The sequence below is a fragment of the Microcaecilia unicolor genome, chromosome 11, assembly GCF_901765095.1.
Source record: "Microcaecilia unicolor chromosome 11, aMicUni1.1, whole genome shotgun sequence".
Lineage (NCBI taxonomy): Eukaryota > Metazoa > Chordata > Amphibia > Gymnophiona > Siphonopidae > Microcaecilia > Microcaecilia unicolor.
The window spans coordinates 2283469-2299407 of NC_044041.1; the positions used below are offsets into that span (position 1 = coordinate 2283469).

At 45.1% G+C, this 15939-nt stretch overlaps 1 protein-coding gene across 1 annotated transcript in view; it reads right to left on the minus strand.

Moving 5' to 3' along the window:
* Positions 1–15939, minus strand: part of LOC115479880 (leucine-zipper-like transcriptional regulator 1) — a 69032-nt gene that overhangs the window by 39127 nt on the left and 13966 nt on the right. Inside the window, exons 4-7 of the mRNA XM_030218180.1 lie at positions 12386–12465; positions 11798–11906; positions 6287–6370; positions 594–651 (exon numbers count right to left, since the gene is read on the minus strand). Of these exons, the coding sequence (XP_030074040.1) occupies positions 594–651; positions 6287–6370; positions 11798–11906; positions 12386–12465 (331 nt within the window). The remainder of the gene's footprint in view (positions 1–593; positions 652–6286; positions 6371–11797; positions 11907–12385; positions 12466–15939) is intronic.

A 15939-nucleotide genomic window follows, 5' to 3' on the forward strand; every position in this document is an offset into this window, starting at 1 on the left:
ACCGCTCAGACCTATTTAGAAGTGGCAGTACAACATTTCCTTACTTTAGACGCCGTCTGCTTTTATTCTCCCATTTTTTGGTGAGTTGTTCCACTGCTGAAGCCAGTGATAGTAAACCCCATTGAGGTTTCTATAATTAGCCATAGAGGGGCTTCTGTTCTTTAATGTTTCAATGTTTTATGGAGAGGAGTGTGGTAGCCGTGTTAGTCCACTCTTAAGGTTATCAATAGAAATCAAACAAAATAAAACATGGAAAAGAAAATAAGATGATACCTTTTTTATTGGACATAACTTAATACATTTCTTGATTAGCTTTCGAAGGTTGCCCTTCTTCCTCAGATCGGAAATAAGCAAATGTGCTAGCATACTTCCTACCCACCCCCCTCCTCCCTCCCTGTCAGACTGTCATAGTAATGCTTGAATGTTTTCACTTATATACACTGTCAGCTAATGTTTTATGGCGAAATAGCGGACAGTTTTGCGAGTAAAATTTATATGCTGAGTGACAATTTGCATCATTTTGTTGTCCAAAATTTGTTGTTCTTTAACAAGTATATTAAGCAAACACCAAGTGCAATGGATGCAGGACTCACCTCCTCCCAGCACGTCAACTCCCGGTCCTGCAGGCTGATGGTCCACATGTCACTGAGCCTGCACCACAGAGCACAGAACTAGTTGGACAGAACCAGAACAAGAAAACCCATGTTACTACCCCCCCCCCCCCCCCCAATCAAGCCTTCAGAATGGTCTCAACCACTTTACAAATGGTTTCTGGATTTCTTGTTTAGCTTCTCAGCCCTCTCCTGGAGGTACAACATAGCCAGTTGGGTTTTCAGGGTTACCAGAAAGAACATGCATGAGATGAATTTGCAAACTGCAGAGACACATTTCTATTTATTAATATTTATAATCTGCCCTGGAATAAAACATACAAAATTAAACACATAAATACTACAGCGGCAAAAACACGAGAACAGGCAGAATCCAGCAAAGTAGTCGAACTGAGACAAAATGTGATGCCGTGGGTGTAAAATGCAAAACTGTCTTATGCATATGCACTTTGGGGATCCTGAGAACCCGACTAGCGAGGACCTCCACTGCTTTTGCAATTTCACTGTTTCTTCCATCAATGAATTTTAGGGCTGGTGAGGACGTAGGACTCGGAGTCCTCTGTTTAAGTTGGCAGAAGAACTATTACTTGAGGAGCGGCAGCGTCATGAACTTCTTTTCAAGTAATTCAAGGTAAGCTAATTCTGTGCGTGAGGAGAGAAATTGTGTTTAATGGGAAAAGTGTTTGAAGAAAAGAAAATATCTTTTTGTAAAACCTAAGAGAAGGTCCAAGACAGATGTAATATCGGTTTGAAAAGAAGAGATAAAAAGAGGTACAGTTTGTTACTTTTTGGGATGCAACCTGGTACTTGTGACCTGGATTGGCCACTGTTGAAAAGAGGATACTGGGCTGGATGGACCCCTGGTCTGACTCAGTAGGGCTATTCTGTTCTTATGAGTTAGAAACAAAGAAAATACTATTTATCTACTGATTTTAAGTGACTGAAAAGAATGAGAAAGTGAATAAACAGTAACTGCACATTAAAACGTGCAGAAAAATGTACAATTCTGGAGATGCACCTTCAAAAAGATATAAACGGGATGGCATCGGTCCAGAAGGCGGCTGCTAAAATGGTCAGCGGTCTTGGTCATAAAGCGTCTGGGGACAGACTTAAAGATCTCAATATGTATTCTTTGGAAGAAAGGCAGGAGAGGGGAGATATGATAAGACACACACATATGTAACATATGAGTTTGTCTTGGGCAGACTGGATAGACCATGCAGGTCTTTTTCTGCCGTCATCTACTATGTTATTATGTAAATACCTATGTGGCATAAATGCACAGGAGGTGAATCTCTTCAATTGAAAGGAAGCTCTGGAACGAGGGGGCATAGGATGAAGGGGACAGATTCAGAAGTAACCTGAGGAAATACTTCTTCAAGGAAAGGGTGGTGAATTAACAGAATGAAAGTGGTGAAGACAAGTCCATAGGATCTCTAAGGGACTGGAAGAAAGGAAGGAACCATGCAGAGAGAGAGAGAGCCCCACTTCCACAGCCAATCTGTGACTATGAGAATTATTCGACTCCAGTAAGTACCATGGGCCTAGGAGGGAAGACATCAGTGGCGTACCAAGGGGGGGGGGGGGGGGGGGCAGTCCGCCCCGGGTGCACGCCGCTGGGGGGTGCTGCGGCGCGCGCCTGTCACCTGAGTTCGCTGACTTTGCTAACTTCGCTGCAGCTCCCTCTGCCCCGGAGGGGGGGTGTCATTTCGCCGGGGGGGGGGGGGGGGGGGGGGGCGCATCGGCGATCCGCCCCGGGAGTCATGCAGGGTAGGATCGCCACTGGGAGACATACAGTAAATGTCTCTCCGGTCAGGGTTACAGAAAGACATTGATCTCCTTCGATCCGGATTCTTTCCAACGGCTGAAGAACTTGGGCACTCTGGCATTGCGTTTCTTCACCATCAAGTACAGAAGTGGAGAACCCTATTTGTCTGCTCTCAGCTAAAAACCCTGGATGGATAGTTCCCATTCTCCTGGGTCCAAGGAGTGCCTGCTTAGAAAGTCTGCCTCCAAATTCAAGTACCCAGTGACGTGAGCTGCCAACAAGCAGAGAATTTTTTCTGCCCAACTCATGAGGGATGCTGCCTCCACCACATAAGCACATAAATATTGCCATACTGGGAAAGACCAAAGGTCCATCAAGCCCAGCAGCCTGTTTCCAACAGTGGCCAATCCAGGTCACAAATATCTGGCAAGATCCCAAAGAAGTACAAAACATTTTATACTGCTTATCCCAGAAATAGTGGATTTGCCCCAAGTCCGTTTAATAATGGTCTATGGACTTTTCCACCATCATCAGACAGCTACAGGTCCGGCCTTGCTTGTTGATATAAGCCACCGCAGTCGCATTGTCAGAAAAAAAATCAGACCGGGGACCCCGCCAGAAAGGGAGCAAAGTTGCGCAAGGCATTCCGCACTGCCCTGCGCTCCAAGTGATTTATCAACCACTGAAATTCCTGTTCCATCCATGTGCCCTGTGCCAGATGGAACTTGGAATGAGCTCCCCAACCTGCCTTGCTGGTTTCTGTTGTCACCATCAATCAGAAAGGGAGCTGTGATGGTCAGATTCCTGGATGACAACCACCATCCAAGGAAGATGAAGCTAGTATTTCTGAGACACCTGAGACCAGTGGCTGAGAAGAGACTCCTGTAAAGGCTGCATATGAGCCCTTTCCCATGGCACCACTTCCGCCGACACTGACTCCAAAACCTGGATGTAGTCCCGATCCCTCTCCTGCACCAAACAGAACTTGCAGCCCTCCAAGCGGTTCCGAGTCAAACTTTAGTCAGACTTACCACTGCTGGCTGCTCCCCCAAAGCTCATAGTCTTCACAAGTCTTATCTCAGATGAGAAAGAATCAGGACTGATCCCAGTGGTTCCGAAACCTGGTCCTGGAGGCACCCCAGCCAGTCAGGTTTTCAGGAAATCCACAGTGAATATTCATGAGAGATTTGCATGCACTACCTCCACTGCATGCAAATCTATCTCATGAATATTCATTGTGGATATCCTGAAAACCTGACTGGCAGGAATGCCTCTAGGACCAGGTCTGGGAACCTCTGCTCTATCCGATGCTCTCCAGTACACCTGTTTTCTTCCCTTTTTTTTTTTTTTTTAAAAAGGTCATTGGGCTGAAAAAGGAGAGCTCCACAGGCAACAGGGAAGAGATGGAGGGAGGGAAAAAATAAACTTGCAGGGCACCAGAGACAGGGATCTGAAGACCTCCAGATATGACTGTGCAGACTCAAGCCATGCGCAACTGGAGCAGGAGCAAAGCACAAAGAGTCAGAGGCTGAAGAGTGTATCCATCCACCTGCTAGAGATAGAGAACTGAAACACCTCTCTCTTGGCATCCAGTCAAGCTATTCAGCATTTTCTATCGCCACCTGCAGGTTGATAAAGACATAACTATCCCACAGGCTCTGGAATAGTGGGAAGCTACGTAATGCAAAAGAGGTGATGCCCCAATTGAAGTTCAAAAGGGCAAGGGCATCCGGTAACCCAAGAGGCCGATGCCTGAGAGTCCTCAGCAAGATGATGCTAAGAGGCCCTCCTTAGGGAGACACCACAGTTTAGTCCAGCAGACAATAAAAAAACAGAACCTCAAAAGCAACAGGGAGTTGATAACGCTGCCCAAAGGGCTGCAGGAAAACCCCCAAACAACAGGCCACTATTAGAAGTAAACAAATAAGGACCCTGGTGAAAGGAAGCCAACAGGCTGGTGACTTAAACAAGTCATAGAGCTGCTGCAGAACCCTAACAAAAATTGAAGGCTGCAAACCCCCAGAAATCATGAGCCTAGAAACTAATATACTGCCGAGAAGGAAAACAAGAGGCAGCCATGAGAAGGAAAACCTAGAATAATAGTGTTGTTAAAACAGCGCAGCCCTTCAATTCTACTGTCCCGCGCTATGAGGAAAGAGCCCAGAAAGACCACCCCAGGCATGTCTGATGGGACGCAGACAACCAAGAAGCTGCCCCCAACTAGCCGAAAATGGCACAGCTGTGGAATAGGATCTGAAGGCACTGAATCATGCTACCCACTTGATAACTGGCAATTAGGGAGCAATGGAGAGCAGAACCCACAAGCACACGGGTTCCAACGCAGTAGAAATCCATGCGAGCAGCCGTGTGCCGATGTGAACATCGAACACAAAGAAGTGCTAGAATAGGTCAGTGCGTTCATGGAAGGCCACAAGGGCAAACTGTGCAGCACGGGGGAGACCAGCCGAAACCAACACAGAACGTCGCAAAAGAAACTGCCCGCCAAAAATGGATATGGAATGAGGACACAAAACTCAATCACTGAAGAACGGAAGCAACTGAGGAACAGAAAGAAAACCATTTACGTTTTGTTTTTTTTTTTAAGCAAGGAAAATTAGTGTGCTCTCCTATGAAAATAGCTTATCTCTAAGGAAACATCCCAGAAGCGGAGGAAATCTTGCTCCATGCTACTTCTAACCATCGCCGTGCCTCAGAGGCTCACAGGCAAGGAAGAGGTGGGGAGGGACCCGGCACCACTGGGTATCACCCTACCTGGAGGATGAGGGACCCAGCTCCACTGATGAGTGTCATCTTCAATTATGCCAAAATCTGGCAACCAGCAAACCCCTTGCTCAGCTGTCACACAGAGGTGAACGGCAATGCACCAAGACGAGCTGCACGATTCATTCACCGTCCGCTAGGAGACAGAGAAAAATACTGAACATTCCAGACTGAACGGCACCCCTTAAGGGGTGAATCACTTGCAATTATTTTCTCTGTCTCCTTCTGCTGGTGGATGGACACAACCCATTAGTCTGGTCTGATATGGATGTCAAGGAATGGAAAGTAAAGAGGAAAATAAGTTAGAACTACTAAAGGCAAGAAAAACACACCACCTCCATAGTAAACAATTTTGACTGGCACCTAAGCATTAGTGGAGTGGGTCTGTTCAAGATTTTTACAATGGATATTACTGATGGGAAGGGGAGATAGTAGGAAAGGATTTTTTTTAACATAAATGATACCAAGATTTGTAATAGAATAAACAGCACTGTCGGAATAGACTGTATGACAACAGATAAAACCCCTTTAGTCTTCCAGTTTCATTGCTACAGACTAGTCAAGTCTCCAGTGAACTTCCGACTTTTAAAAACAGAGAAAATGACGGCAGATAAAGAAATATGGCTTGTCTAATCTGCCCATCTATATGGTCTATACAGTTTGTTCCTCTGTTGCCAAGAAGTGCAAGAATTGAGGAAAGCTGAAGGAGTAAAGGGAAAAGGTGGATCAATACAACACATTCTGTGTATGCACATTCTCTTAAAAAGAAAAGTTAGGGTGACCCAGTGTCTTTTCCAAAATTTAAATCTGCTCTCAAAACCCATTTTTTCAGCATAACTTTTAGGGAGGCTCAGGGCAGTCGATGGTTTAGTCTAACGCTTGCATCCCACACAGTTACATCTTTTGTTCGCCCTTCAGTCCATAGTTTTATCTCTCCTTTCCTTAATTTCATATTTTTATATATTATGTAAACCGCCTTAGCTGGTATGTTAAATCTGTACTAAACAAACATAAATGGTCAGACTTTGGGCCTAGGATTGTGGAAAGGGCCCTGTCTCCAGCCAAGAACTGTCAGAGCAATGACTACCCAAAAGTCTGCTGGAAAGAAGGAGGCAGCATTGGTTACCTGGCATTCCCATCGTATCCCGCAAAGATCCAGAGTTTGTCACTGTAGACTGTCGCGCCATGAGCAGATCGTGCCACAGGTAATCTGTTAGAGGTAAGCAAAGGTTACAGCACAGCTGCCTGCTACAACTAGACCCAGACCTACTGTCTATATGGAGAGAAGAAGAGACTCTCTTGATCTGGCCTGAAACCACTGGATATAAGAGGCTGGAGAAATCACTGTGTACATGTCCCACACCTGGAACTGCCATGGCAGGACTGAGATTAACAATTTGGAAACTTAGAGCTACCCCCTTACCACACACCAACTTCCTTATCGTCCATAGCAAAACAGTCCAGACAAGTGAGATAAGGTGACATCCAACCACAGGGCTGCAAGTTCTCCTTCACATAAGTACATAAGTACATAAGTAGTGCCATACTGGGAAAGACCAAAGGTCCATCTAGCCCAGCATCCTGTCACCGACAGTGGCCAATCCAGGTCAAGGGCACCTGGCACGCTCCCCAAACGTAAAAACATTCCAGACAAGTTATACCTAAAAATGCGGAATTTTTCCAAGTCCATTTAATAGCGGTCTATGGACTTGTCCTTTAGGAATCTATCTAACCCCTTTTTAAACTCCGTCAAGCTAACCGCCCGTACCACGTTCTCCGGCAACGAATTCCAGAGTCTAATTACACGTTGGGTGAAGAAAAATTTTCTCCGATTCGTTTTAAATTTACCACACTGTAGCTTCAACTCATGCCCTCTAGTCCTAGTATTTTTGGATAGCGTGAACAGTCGCTTCACATCCACCCGATCCATTCCACTCATTATTTTATACACTTCTATCATATCTCCCCTCAGCCGTCTCTTCTCCAAGCTGAAAAGCCCTAGCCTTCTCAGCCTCTCTTCGTAGGAAAGTCGTCCCATCCCCACTATCATTTTCGTCGCCCTTCGCTGTACCTTTTCCAATTCTACTATATCTTTTTTGAGATACGGAGACCAGTACTGAACACAATACTCCAGGTGCGGTCGCACCATGGAGCGATACAACGGCATTATAACATCCGCACACCTGGACTCCATACCCTTCCTAATAACACTCAACATTCTATTCGCTTTCCTAGCCGCAGCAGCACACTGAGCAGAAGGTTTCAGCGTATCATCGACGACGACACCCAGATCCCTTTCTTGATCCGTAACTCCTAACGCGGAACCTTGCAAGACGTAGCTATAATTCGGGTTCCTCTTACCCACATGCATCACTTTGCACTTGTCAACATTGAACTTCATCTGCCACTTGCTAAAGCCAAGAATTCCACTCCAGAATGATCAATGGGGGTCCTGGCTGCATAGCATGATGAATTGCTGCACCAGGGACGTTTGGCAGTCTGGGGAACCACCTTCACAGTCCCCTTACGCTTCGTATGTGGCATTAAAAGAGGAAAATATCAGACTGGTAAGAAACATGTCGCACAGCAGCCAGCTTCATGCAGCCATCTTGGCCCGCCCCCGCAGTCTCCATATCTTAACTGTAGCAATATCCTGCATATCGCAGTTGCACCGACAGCCAAAATATTGTAGTTGCAATAACGCACTGCCTCTCTTAGCCCAAACAGCAACTTCCATATCAGTTGCAACGAATGCTGCTTGCATATCTCACCTGCAACAGTGGCTGCCATCTCTCTGATTCAACAGCAGCCTGCATGTCATGGATATAGATTCAGTAGCATCCTGCACTTTGCATCTGCCTCAGCAGCAGGCATTTCCCAGCAACAACATCAGCCTGAGTTTTACAGGAGATTTGGCAATCTACTTTGATAGTAACGTAGTAACATAGTAAATGACGGCAGAAAAAGACCTGCATGGTCCATCCAGTCTGCCCAACAAGATAAACTCACATGTGCTACTTTTTGTGTATACCTTAGCTTGATTTGTACCTGTCCTTTTCAGGGCACAGACCGTGTAAGTCCGCCCAGCACTAGCCCCGCCTCCCAACCACTAGCCCCGCCTCTCACCACCGGCTCTGCCACCCAATCTCCGCTAAGCTTCTGAGGATCCCTTCCTTCTGAGGAGGATTCCTTTATGTTTATCCCATGCATGTTTGAATTCCGTTACCATTTTCATCTCCACCACCTCCCGCGGGAGGGCATTCCAAGCATCCACTACTCTCTCCATGAAAAAAATACTTCCTGACATTTTTCTTGAGTCTGCCCCCCTTCAATCTCATTTCATGTCCTCTCATTCTACCTCCTTCGCACCTCCGGAAAAGGTTCGTTTGCAGATTAATACTTTTCAAATATTTGAACGTCTGTATCATATCACCCTGTTTCTCCTTTCTTCCAGAGTATACATGTTCAGGTCATCAAGTCTCTCCTCATACGTCTTGTAACGCAAATCCCTTACCATTCTCGTAGCTTTTCATAGCTGTGCTAGCAGCTTGCATTTCATTCTTACATCAGCAGGATGCTTCTCTCAGCTCCAACAATAATCTGCTGATAATACTTTCCTCAACAGTATATTTGGTTCAGTTGCAATGGCAACTAACATCATAGCTCCTTCAGCAGCCAATTTGTCGTAGCTGCTTCGGCAGCAGGCCTGTCACAGTGGCAACTGAACACAGCTGCAACAGCATCGTGGCTGTAATAGAAGGCAGCATTTCCTGGATGAGATTGCAGTTAGCACTTTGCAGCTCAATCAATATCCTGTATTATGCAGCAGTGCCTCCTGAAGGCAATTTAAAGCTTCAACAGGTGGCATGTTTCAGCTGCAGAAGCAGTCGATAGGTTGCAGTTGCTGAGACAACCTGTTCTCTCGGCTGTAGCAGTCGATTTGCTTTTTAGTAAGGGCCTTATGTGTAGCAGTTCCCTGTTTCCACAGTTAATAGCAGTCTTAAGGGTTCATTTTTCTGCTTGAACATGGCTCTCTTTGACCACTGATGCCACACTAGCAATGCCTGACTTTATGGCACTGTGGGTGCCTGTTGGTCTCGAATATGACAGTCACCTCTCTGGCTCAGACACGACTCTCGCTTATATAACATGAAGGTACTAGTTTCTTGTATTGCACGAGTGCAACTTTTGCTTAAATGACAGATACAGCACTCCCCGTACGACACCAGCACATCACTCACCTGTATTACGCAGGTGTAAAACTTGCCTCGATTTCTTAGGTTCAAAGCTTGCTTGTGTAGCACAGTCTCAACATTTACCTGTAGGGCACACATGCAGTACTCACCTATGTGATACAGAGAAAGCGTTTGCCTGTATGGCACCTGTCACCAAACGCCTAGCCACTTGCCTGGGGTTACCCCATGGCAACTTAGAGGGTCTATCCCCAGCACAGCTCAGGTCCGCCTGCACCTGCCACTTTGTGCTCTACACTGGCACCCTCCTCCCACTGGCTGAGTCACAACCACCTCTGGGCGAGTCTCCCACTCTCAAATTATCCCCAGTGATTTCTAGGTTACTGGAGGCCATACTCCCAGTGGTCCCACAGTTCCCAGAAAGCACTCACAGACACAACACACAAACCACCAGGATTCTTTATCAGTCCAGAGAGGAAGAGTCAACAAACTGAAAATTGTTTGCCGTCTTAAAAATTGAACAGTGAAACAGAAAAAGTGCAATCAACAAACAACAGGTAACTGAAATATGGACCAATTATAAAACTATCTAAACATTTGTTTACTTTCTAAAATGTACCTGGGCAGATCAGGAAATACGCTGCTCACAGAATATCAAATATAACTGATCACAGGGCCTCAGCAAAGAGATCTGTCTCTCTCTTCTCCCTGGTTAAGACTGGGGAAAAAGCCTGTAAAATCCAAATGAAAATGAGCTCTTGGGCCAGAGTCCAGAACAACAATCTTTGAAAGTATACTGCAGACTGCCTTTCCAAAAGGCTTAAACAAAGAAAACAGCCTTGGTTCTGCAGCAGCTTCAAAACATAAACATGCACCACCTGCTGGCCAAACTAGAGAAATACACTTCAGAAAATACCCAATACATTTTTCAGGCTTAAAACACATGCTCTGTCACAGCACCGATGCAATGACCACTTGGCTACCATAGATACAGCAGCTGCCTAGTTCCTCTAGCCTTTCTTCAGGACGCTGCCTACTATGGCTGCCTATATAGCTCCAATAGACATGGAATCAGTTGGAACAACAGCTCCCTCACCTCCTCTACAGCACTGGTTTCTGAATTCTCCTATATGTCTTCAGCTTATACAGTTGCTTTTGTCTCTGGCTGTCGTCTCTTTCACATCAGGTCCTGTGTTCACCTCTGGGGCACTGCCTTTCCCAGCAGATGATTCTTCCCAATAATTGGCAGTTTGTTAAATGACACGCCTAAGACTGGAAAACTATTCCACAGTTTTGTGGATTTCCCTCAACTGCTCATCTAGTCAGGCAAAAGACTGGAGCACTGTAACGGAATACCTGCTTTCATCAGCTACTTCTGAGGCTCACTGGCATAGACCTCTGATGCTACTCCACAGCTATCCTGGTTCTGGAACTTGATTTCATTATAAATCTCTGACTCAACTAGTCTTATATCCTATATTATCAGAACTACAGTAGAATGGTGGCTTCTCACTTCTTCAGGAGGTGATAGGTTGCATCTGTCAGTCTTGTTGCCCACACCTCTTGCCGTACTTTACATACACTGCATTTCTAGCAGGTCACATCAGTTACTCTTGTTAATTTACCAAAGTTTTCTTACAAATTTTCTGGTTTTACCCGATTTGGTAATTCTGCTCTCTCCAAGCTTTCCCTCTGACATGTTTCCAATAGTGTCTGAGCAGAGATAGTCTCTTTCTTTTTCACAGATTATTGTAAATTTGTGTTCAAGCTTCTCTGACGAGCTCTATTTCACACATCTCCTGACTCGGTGAAAAACCTTTGTGTCTGTAGAGCACTGGCCTCTGTTGTTTTGGCTGATTAGAACATGATGTCTTAAGTTTTCATTGCTGACTGAACACACGATCATGAGCACCACTGCTTCGCTAGCTGAAATACTGAACATTCTAGAACTGCACAATACCCTTAAGGGGCAAATTACCTGGAACTACTTTGTTTCTCTGTCTCCATCTACTGGTCGACGGACACAATACCTACTTGTCTGGACTGGTCTGGTAGGACTAAAGGAAAGACATTATCAGGTAAGAATTTCTCCTTCAGCTCCTCTGCCCCTCTGAGACAATCCCTTCATCTGCATCCATCTTTTTCTACCTCAGACATCGATCCTTTCACCTTCCTCTTCACTCTGACACTGCCTTCTTTAACTGTTTACATCTAGTCCGACTTCCTCAGAAAACCCATCTCACCTAAACCCCACCATCCACTCCTCCAAATCATCCCTTTGTCATCTGCCCAACCTTCACATTTCTCTTTCAGACACCACCTCCCCACAACCTTCCCCCCCATCTCAGGCATCCAATCTCTCACCTGCCCTCCATCTTCCACTCTTCCCTCACCGCCCTTCATCTTTCTCTCCTCCTTCACTCCTTTTCTCTCTCCTTCCTTACCTGCCCTCCACCTTCCACTCTGTCCACTGGCCGGTTGCAAACTTGTACTCAAACAAGTCATTCTTATTCTTCAAGTTGGAGTTGGAATAAATGTCTCCAGTATAACCACCTGAGCACAAGAGAATTATGATATTCACATTTACCGTGGAATCATGTAGGCTCACATTTACACACATTCAGTACACAGAAAAGAAAAAAAAATACAACAGGATCAAAAATGAATGAAGAGAGGACAGGGGTGTTGCTGTCACACAGCAAAACCTGAGCTCTCACTTGCATGCAAGGAGTCAGTTCTCATCTTTCTGACTGCTGCTGAAGGACATTCACCAGGAGGTACTGCAAAGGGGCTCATGCAGGAGATCCCTAACTGAGAATCCCACTTAGGAGAGGAATCTCTTTCTAGGTTGTCAGCTGCATGAGCATTTAAGAGAGGGAGCACCCAGAATACAGCCCCAGTGTAGTAATAATGAATCAGTGGCAAGGGCTCATCTTCATTCAAAAAGCCCAAGGAGAACCAGACACATGTGAATATAACTGAAGCAGTTCAGCACTATTGTGGGTCCAAAACGACAATCAGCACAAACTTACCAAACACGAACATGCTACTACCATAGACCACCGCAGAATGGTGATACCTGGGGGCAGGAGGGGTGCCCGTGGTGATAGCCCTGTGAAACACACAGAAAGGAAGCCATCAGCAAGACAGTGCAAAGCAGCTACACACGAGAACACGTTTCTCTGAGCTCGGGAAGCAATCCTCACTCTACTACCGACGCTGTGTGTGTGATCCAGGGTGAATTATATATCTGCTCTACTCAGTGTATAGCAGCAGCTAAGAAAGCAAACAGCAATTATTAGGAAATGAATGGAGAACAAAACTGAAAACATTATAATGCCTTTGTATTGCTCCATGGTGTGACCTAACCTCAAATATTTATTTATTTTCATTTCTTTAGATTTTTGCTCACAGTTTTTTGAAATAGTAGCTCAAGGTGACTTACATTCAGGTACTCTGGGTATTTTTGTCTGTCCCTGGAGGGCTCACAATCTAAGTTTGTACCTGAGGCAATGGAGGGTTAAATGACCTGCCCAAGATCACAAGGAGCAGCAGTGGGATTTGACCCAGCCACCTCTGGATTGCAAGACCGGTGTGCTCTAACCACTAGGGCACTCCTCCACTAGCAACATTCTATGTAGAATCTCAAATAGTACCAACATTCCGTATATTTATTTATTTAGATTTTGCTCACCCCTTCTTCAGTAGTAGCTCAGGTGAGTTACATTCAGGTACTCTGGATATTTCTCTGTCTCAGGAGGGCTAACAATCTAAGTTTGTACCTGAGGCAATGCAGGGTTAAGTGACTTGCCCAAGATCACAAGGAGCAGCAGTGGGATTTGACCCAGCCACCTCTGGATTGCAAGACCAGTGCTCTAACCACTAGGCCACTCCTCTTCTTGGGGGTTCCACATGGAATGTTGATACTCTGAGATTCTGCATGGAATCTTGTTACTCTTTAGGATTCTAGAATCTTGCTATTTATTTGGATTTTGCTCACACCTTTTTCAGTAGTAGCTCAAGGTGAGTTACATTCAGGTACTCTGGATATTTCTCTGTTTGACAATCTAAGTTTGTACCTGAGGCAATGGAGGGTTAAGTGACCTGCCCAAGATCACAAGGAGCAGCAGTGGGATTTGAACCGGCCACCTCTAGATAACAGCTAGGCCACTCCTCCACTCCACTGCGTGCTGTTTTGGTCACCACATCTAACTAGAAAAGGTACAGAAAAGGACACAAAAATAATAAAGGGGACAGGATGACTTTTCTATGAAGAGAGGCTAAAGAGGTCAGGACTCTTCAGTTTAGAGATGAGACGGCTGAGGTGGGATACGACTGAGGTCTATAAAATACTGAGTGGAGAGAGATCATGTGATTTGCTGAACGGGTAAGGTTGCATTTTTTTAGGGGCTCCTGGAACCTCCCGTTATCCTACTCAATCGGGCGATTATCTGCGATATTGCCTGCTGAACTTTTACTTACATGCTGCATTTCTATGGACAAATTTTTGCGTAAGTCTCTGGTTTTGATGGCAGCTAAATCAGGGAAGGAAGAGAAAGAAAAAAATGAAGGCGTTCTGTCTGGAGGGGCCAAAGGTGGTGGCTGACACGTCCGATACAGAACAAAAAAAAAAAATCACAGATGCTGTGGTCTTGGTGCTCAGGAGTCAATTTGCTAGACTCACAGTGAATGCTGTTGCAGACTGTTGTAGATTTTGGTAATCAGATGACCACCAATGAGAACAGGCTCAATGCACTGGAGGATGTCTCGGACACCTTGTGCTAGGTGAAATAATTTACGTCTTATCGTCTTCCCAGAAGGCTGAGCTAGTGGGATTCCTGGAGGAATGGCTCGTGGTGGAATTGCTACCTAATAATCCTCTGGGCCCTTTGCATATCATAAGTACATAAGTAATGCCACACTGGGAAAAGACCAAGGGTCCATCAAGCCCAGCATCCTGTCCACGACAGCGGCCAATCCAGGCCAAGGGCACCTGGCGAGTTTCCCAAATGTACAAACATTCTATACATGTTATTCCTGGAATTATGGAATTTTCCCGTCCATTTAGTAGTGGTTTATGGACTTGTCCTTTAGGAAATCGTCTAACCCCTTTTTAAACTCTGCTAACTCAAACTCACACATCAGCTGGGCTGCATGCCTCAGCAAGATTTACAATCAAATGCTGTAACTCCAAGATTTCTTAATTTTGGTCATAAGTACTTGGTGTTACGCAATTATTGGTGCAAGAAACAACTGACCCATTGGGGGGGGGGGGATCTTAATTTTCTAGGATTATTCTGCTGCTATAGCGGCAAAACACCGTGTCCTTGGCCCTATGAATACAGCTCTACTTGACAAAAAAGTTCACGTCACACTCCAGTACCCTGTGTGCCTTTGGGTACTTCATAATGGTATGCCTTTTTTTTTTTTCCGACTGTTGAGGAGGCCAAGAGACAGTGACCTAATTTGCTCCCTTATCTTTCTTGGCCAGCTGTAGAGATCAGAGGATCTTAAAAATGTTATTCGTACTGATTTTTTTGCTATGCTTTCTGGCTCTTGTGATGTTGTCATGTTATTTACTATGCTGTAGTGCTGTAGCATGTTTTGAGGGTATGGGGAAGGCCTGGGGCATGAGCGATCCATGCTGTACATGTTGCTGTTGGGGCCGGAGAGGATGTTTATGTTTTGTGTTTATTTTGGGATATTGCAGGGGTTTGTCTTTTATGGGGGAGGGATAAGAATATAAGAACTGCCATACTGGGACAGACCGAAGGCCAATCCAGGTCACAAGTACCTGGAAAGATCCCAGAACAGCAAAATAGATTTTATGCTGCTTATCCTAGAATATGTAGTGAATTTTCCCCAAGTCCATCTTAATAATGGCTTAGGGACTTTTCTTTTAGGAAGCTATCCAAACCTTTTTTAAACCTAGCTATGCTAACTGCTTTTACTGCATTCTCTGGCAACGAATTCCAGAGTTTAATTACATGATGAGTGAAGAAATATTTTCTGCGATTTGTTTTAAATTTACTACTTTGTAGCTTCATTGCATGCCCCCTAGTCCTAGTGATTCAAGTCTACCCGTTGCACTCCACTCATTATGTTATAGACCTCTATCATATCTCCCCTCAGCCGTCTCTTCTCCAAGCTGAAAAGCCCTGGCCTCTTTAGCCTTTCCTAGGGAAGTCGCCCCATCCCCTTTATCATTTTCATTGCCCTTTTCTGTATCTTTTTTAATTCCAATATATCTTTTGTGAGAGGCAGTGACCAGAACTGCACACAATATTCAAAGTTTGGGTTCTAGAGGTTTGTTTTGATGGTTGGTTCATAGTTGGATCCTCTGAAGAAGCAGCAGGTGAAAGCTGGACATCTGGTGCTTTTTCTGGGCAAAATGGTAGAGACTATTATTAAGAACAAAATTACAGAGTATATTCAAAAGCATGGATTAATGAGACAAAGCCAACCTGGATTTAGTGAAGGGAAATCTTGACTCACCAATCTACTACATTTCTTTGAAGGGGTGAACAAACATGTGGATAAAGGTGAGCCGGTTGATACTGTTTATCTGGATTTTCAGAAGGCGTTT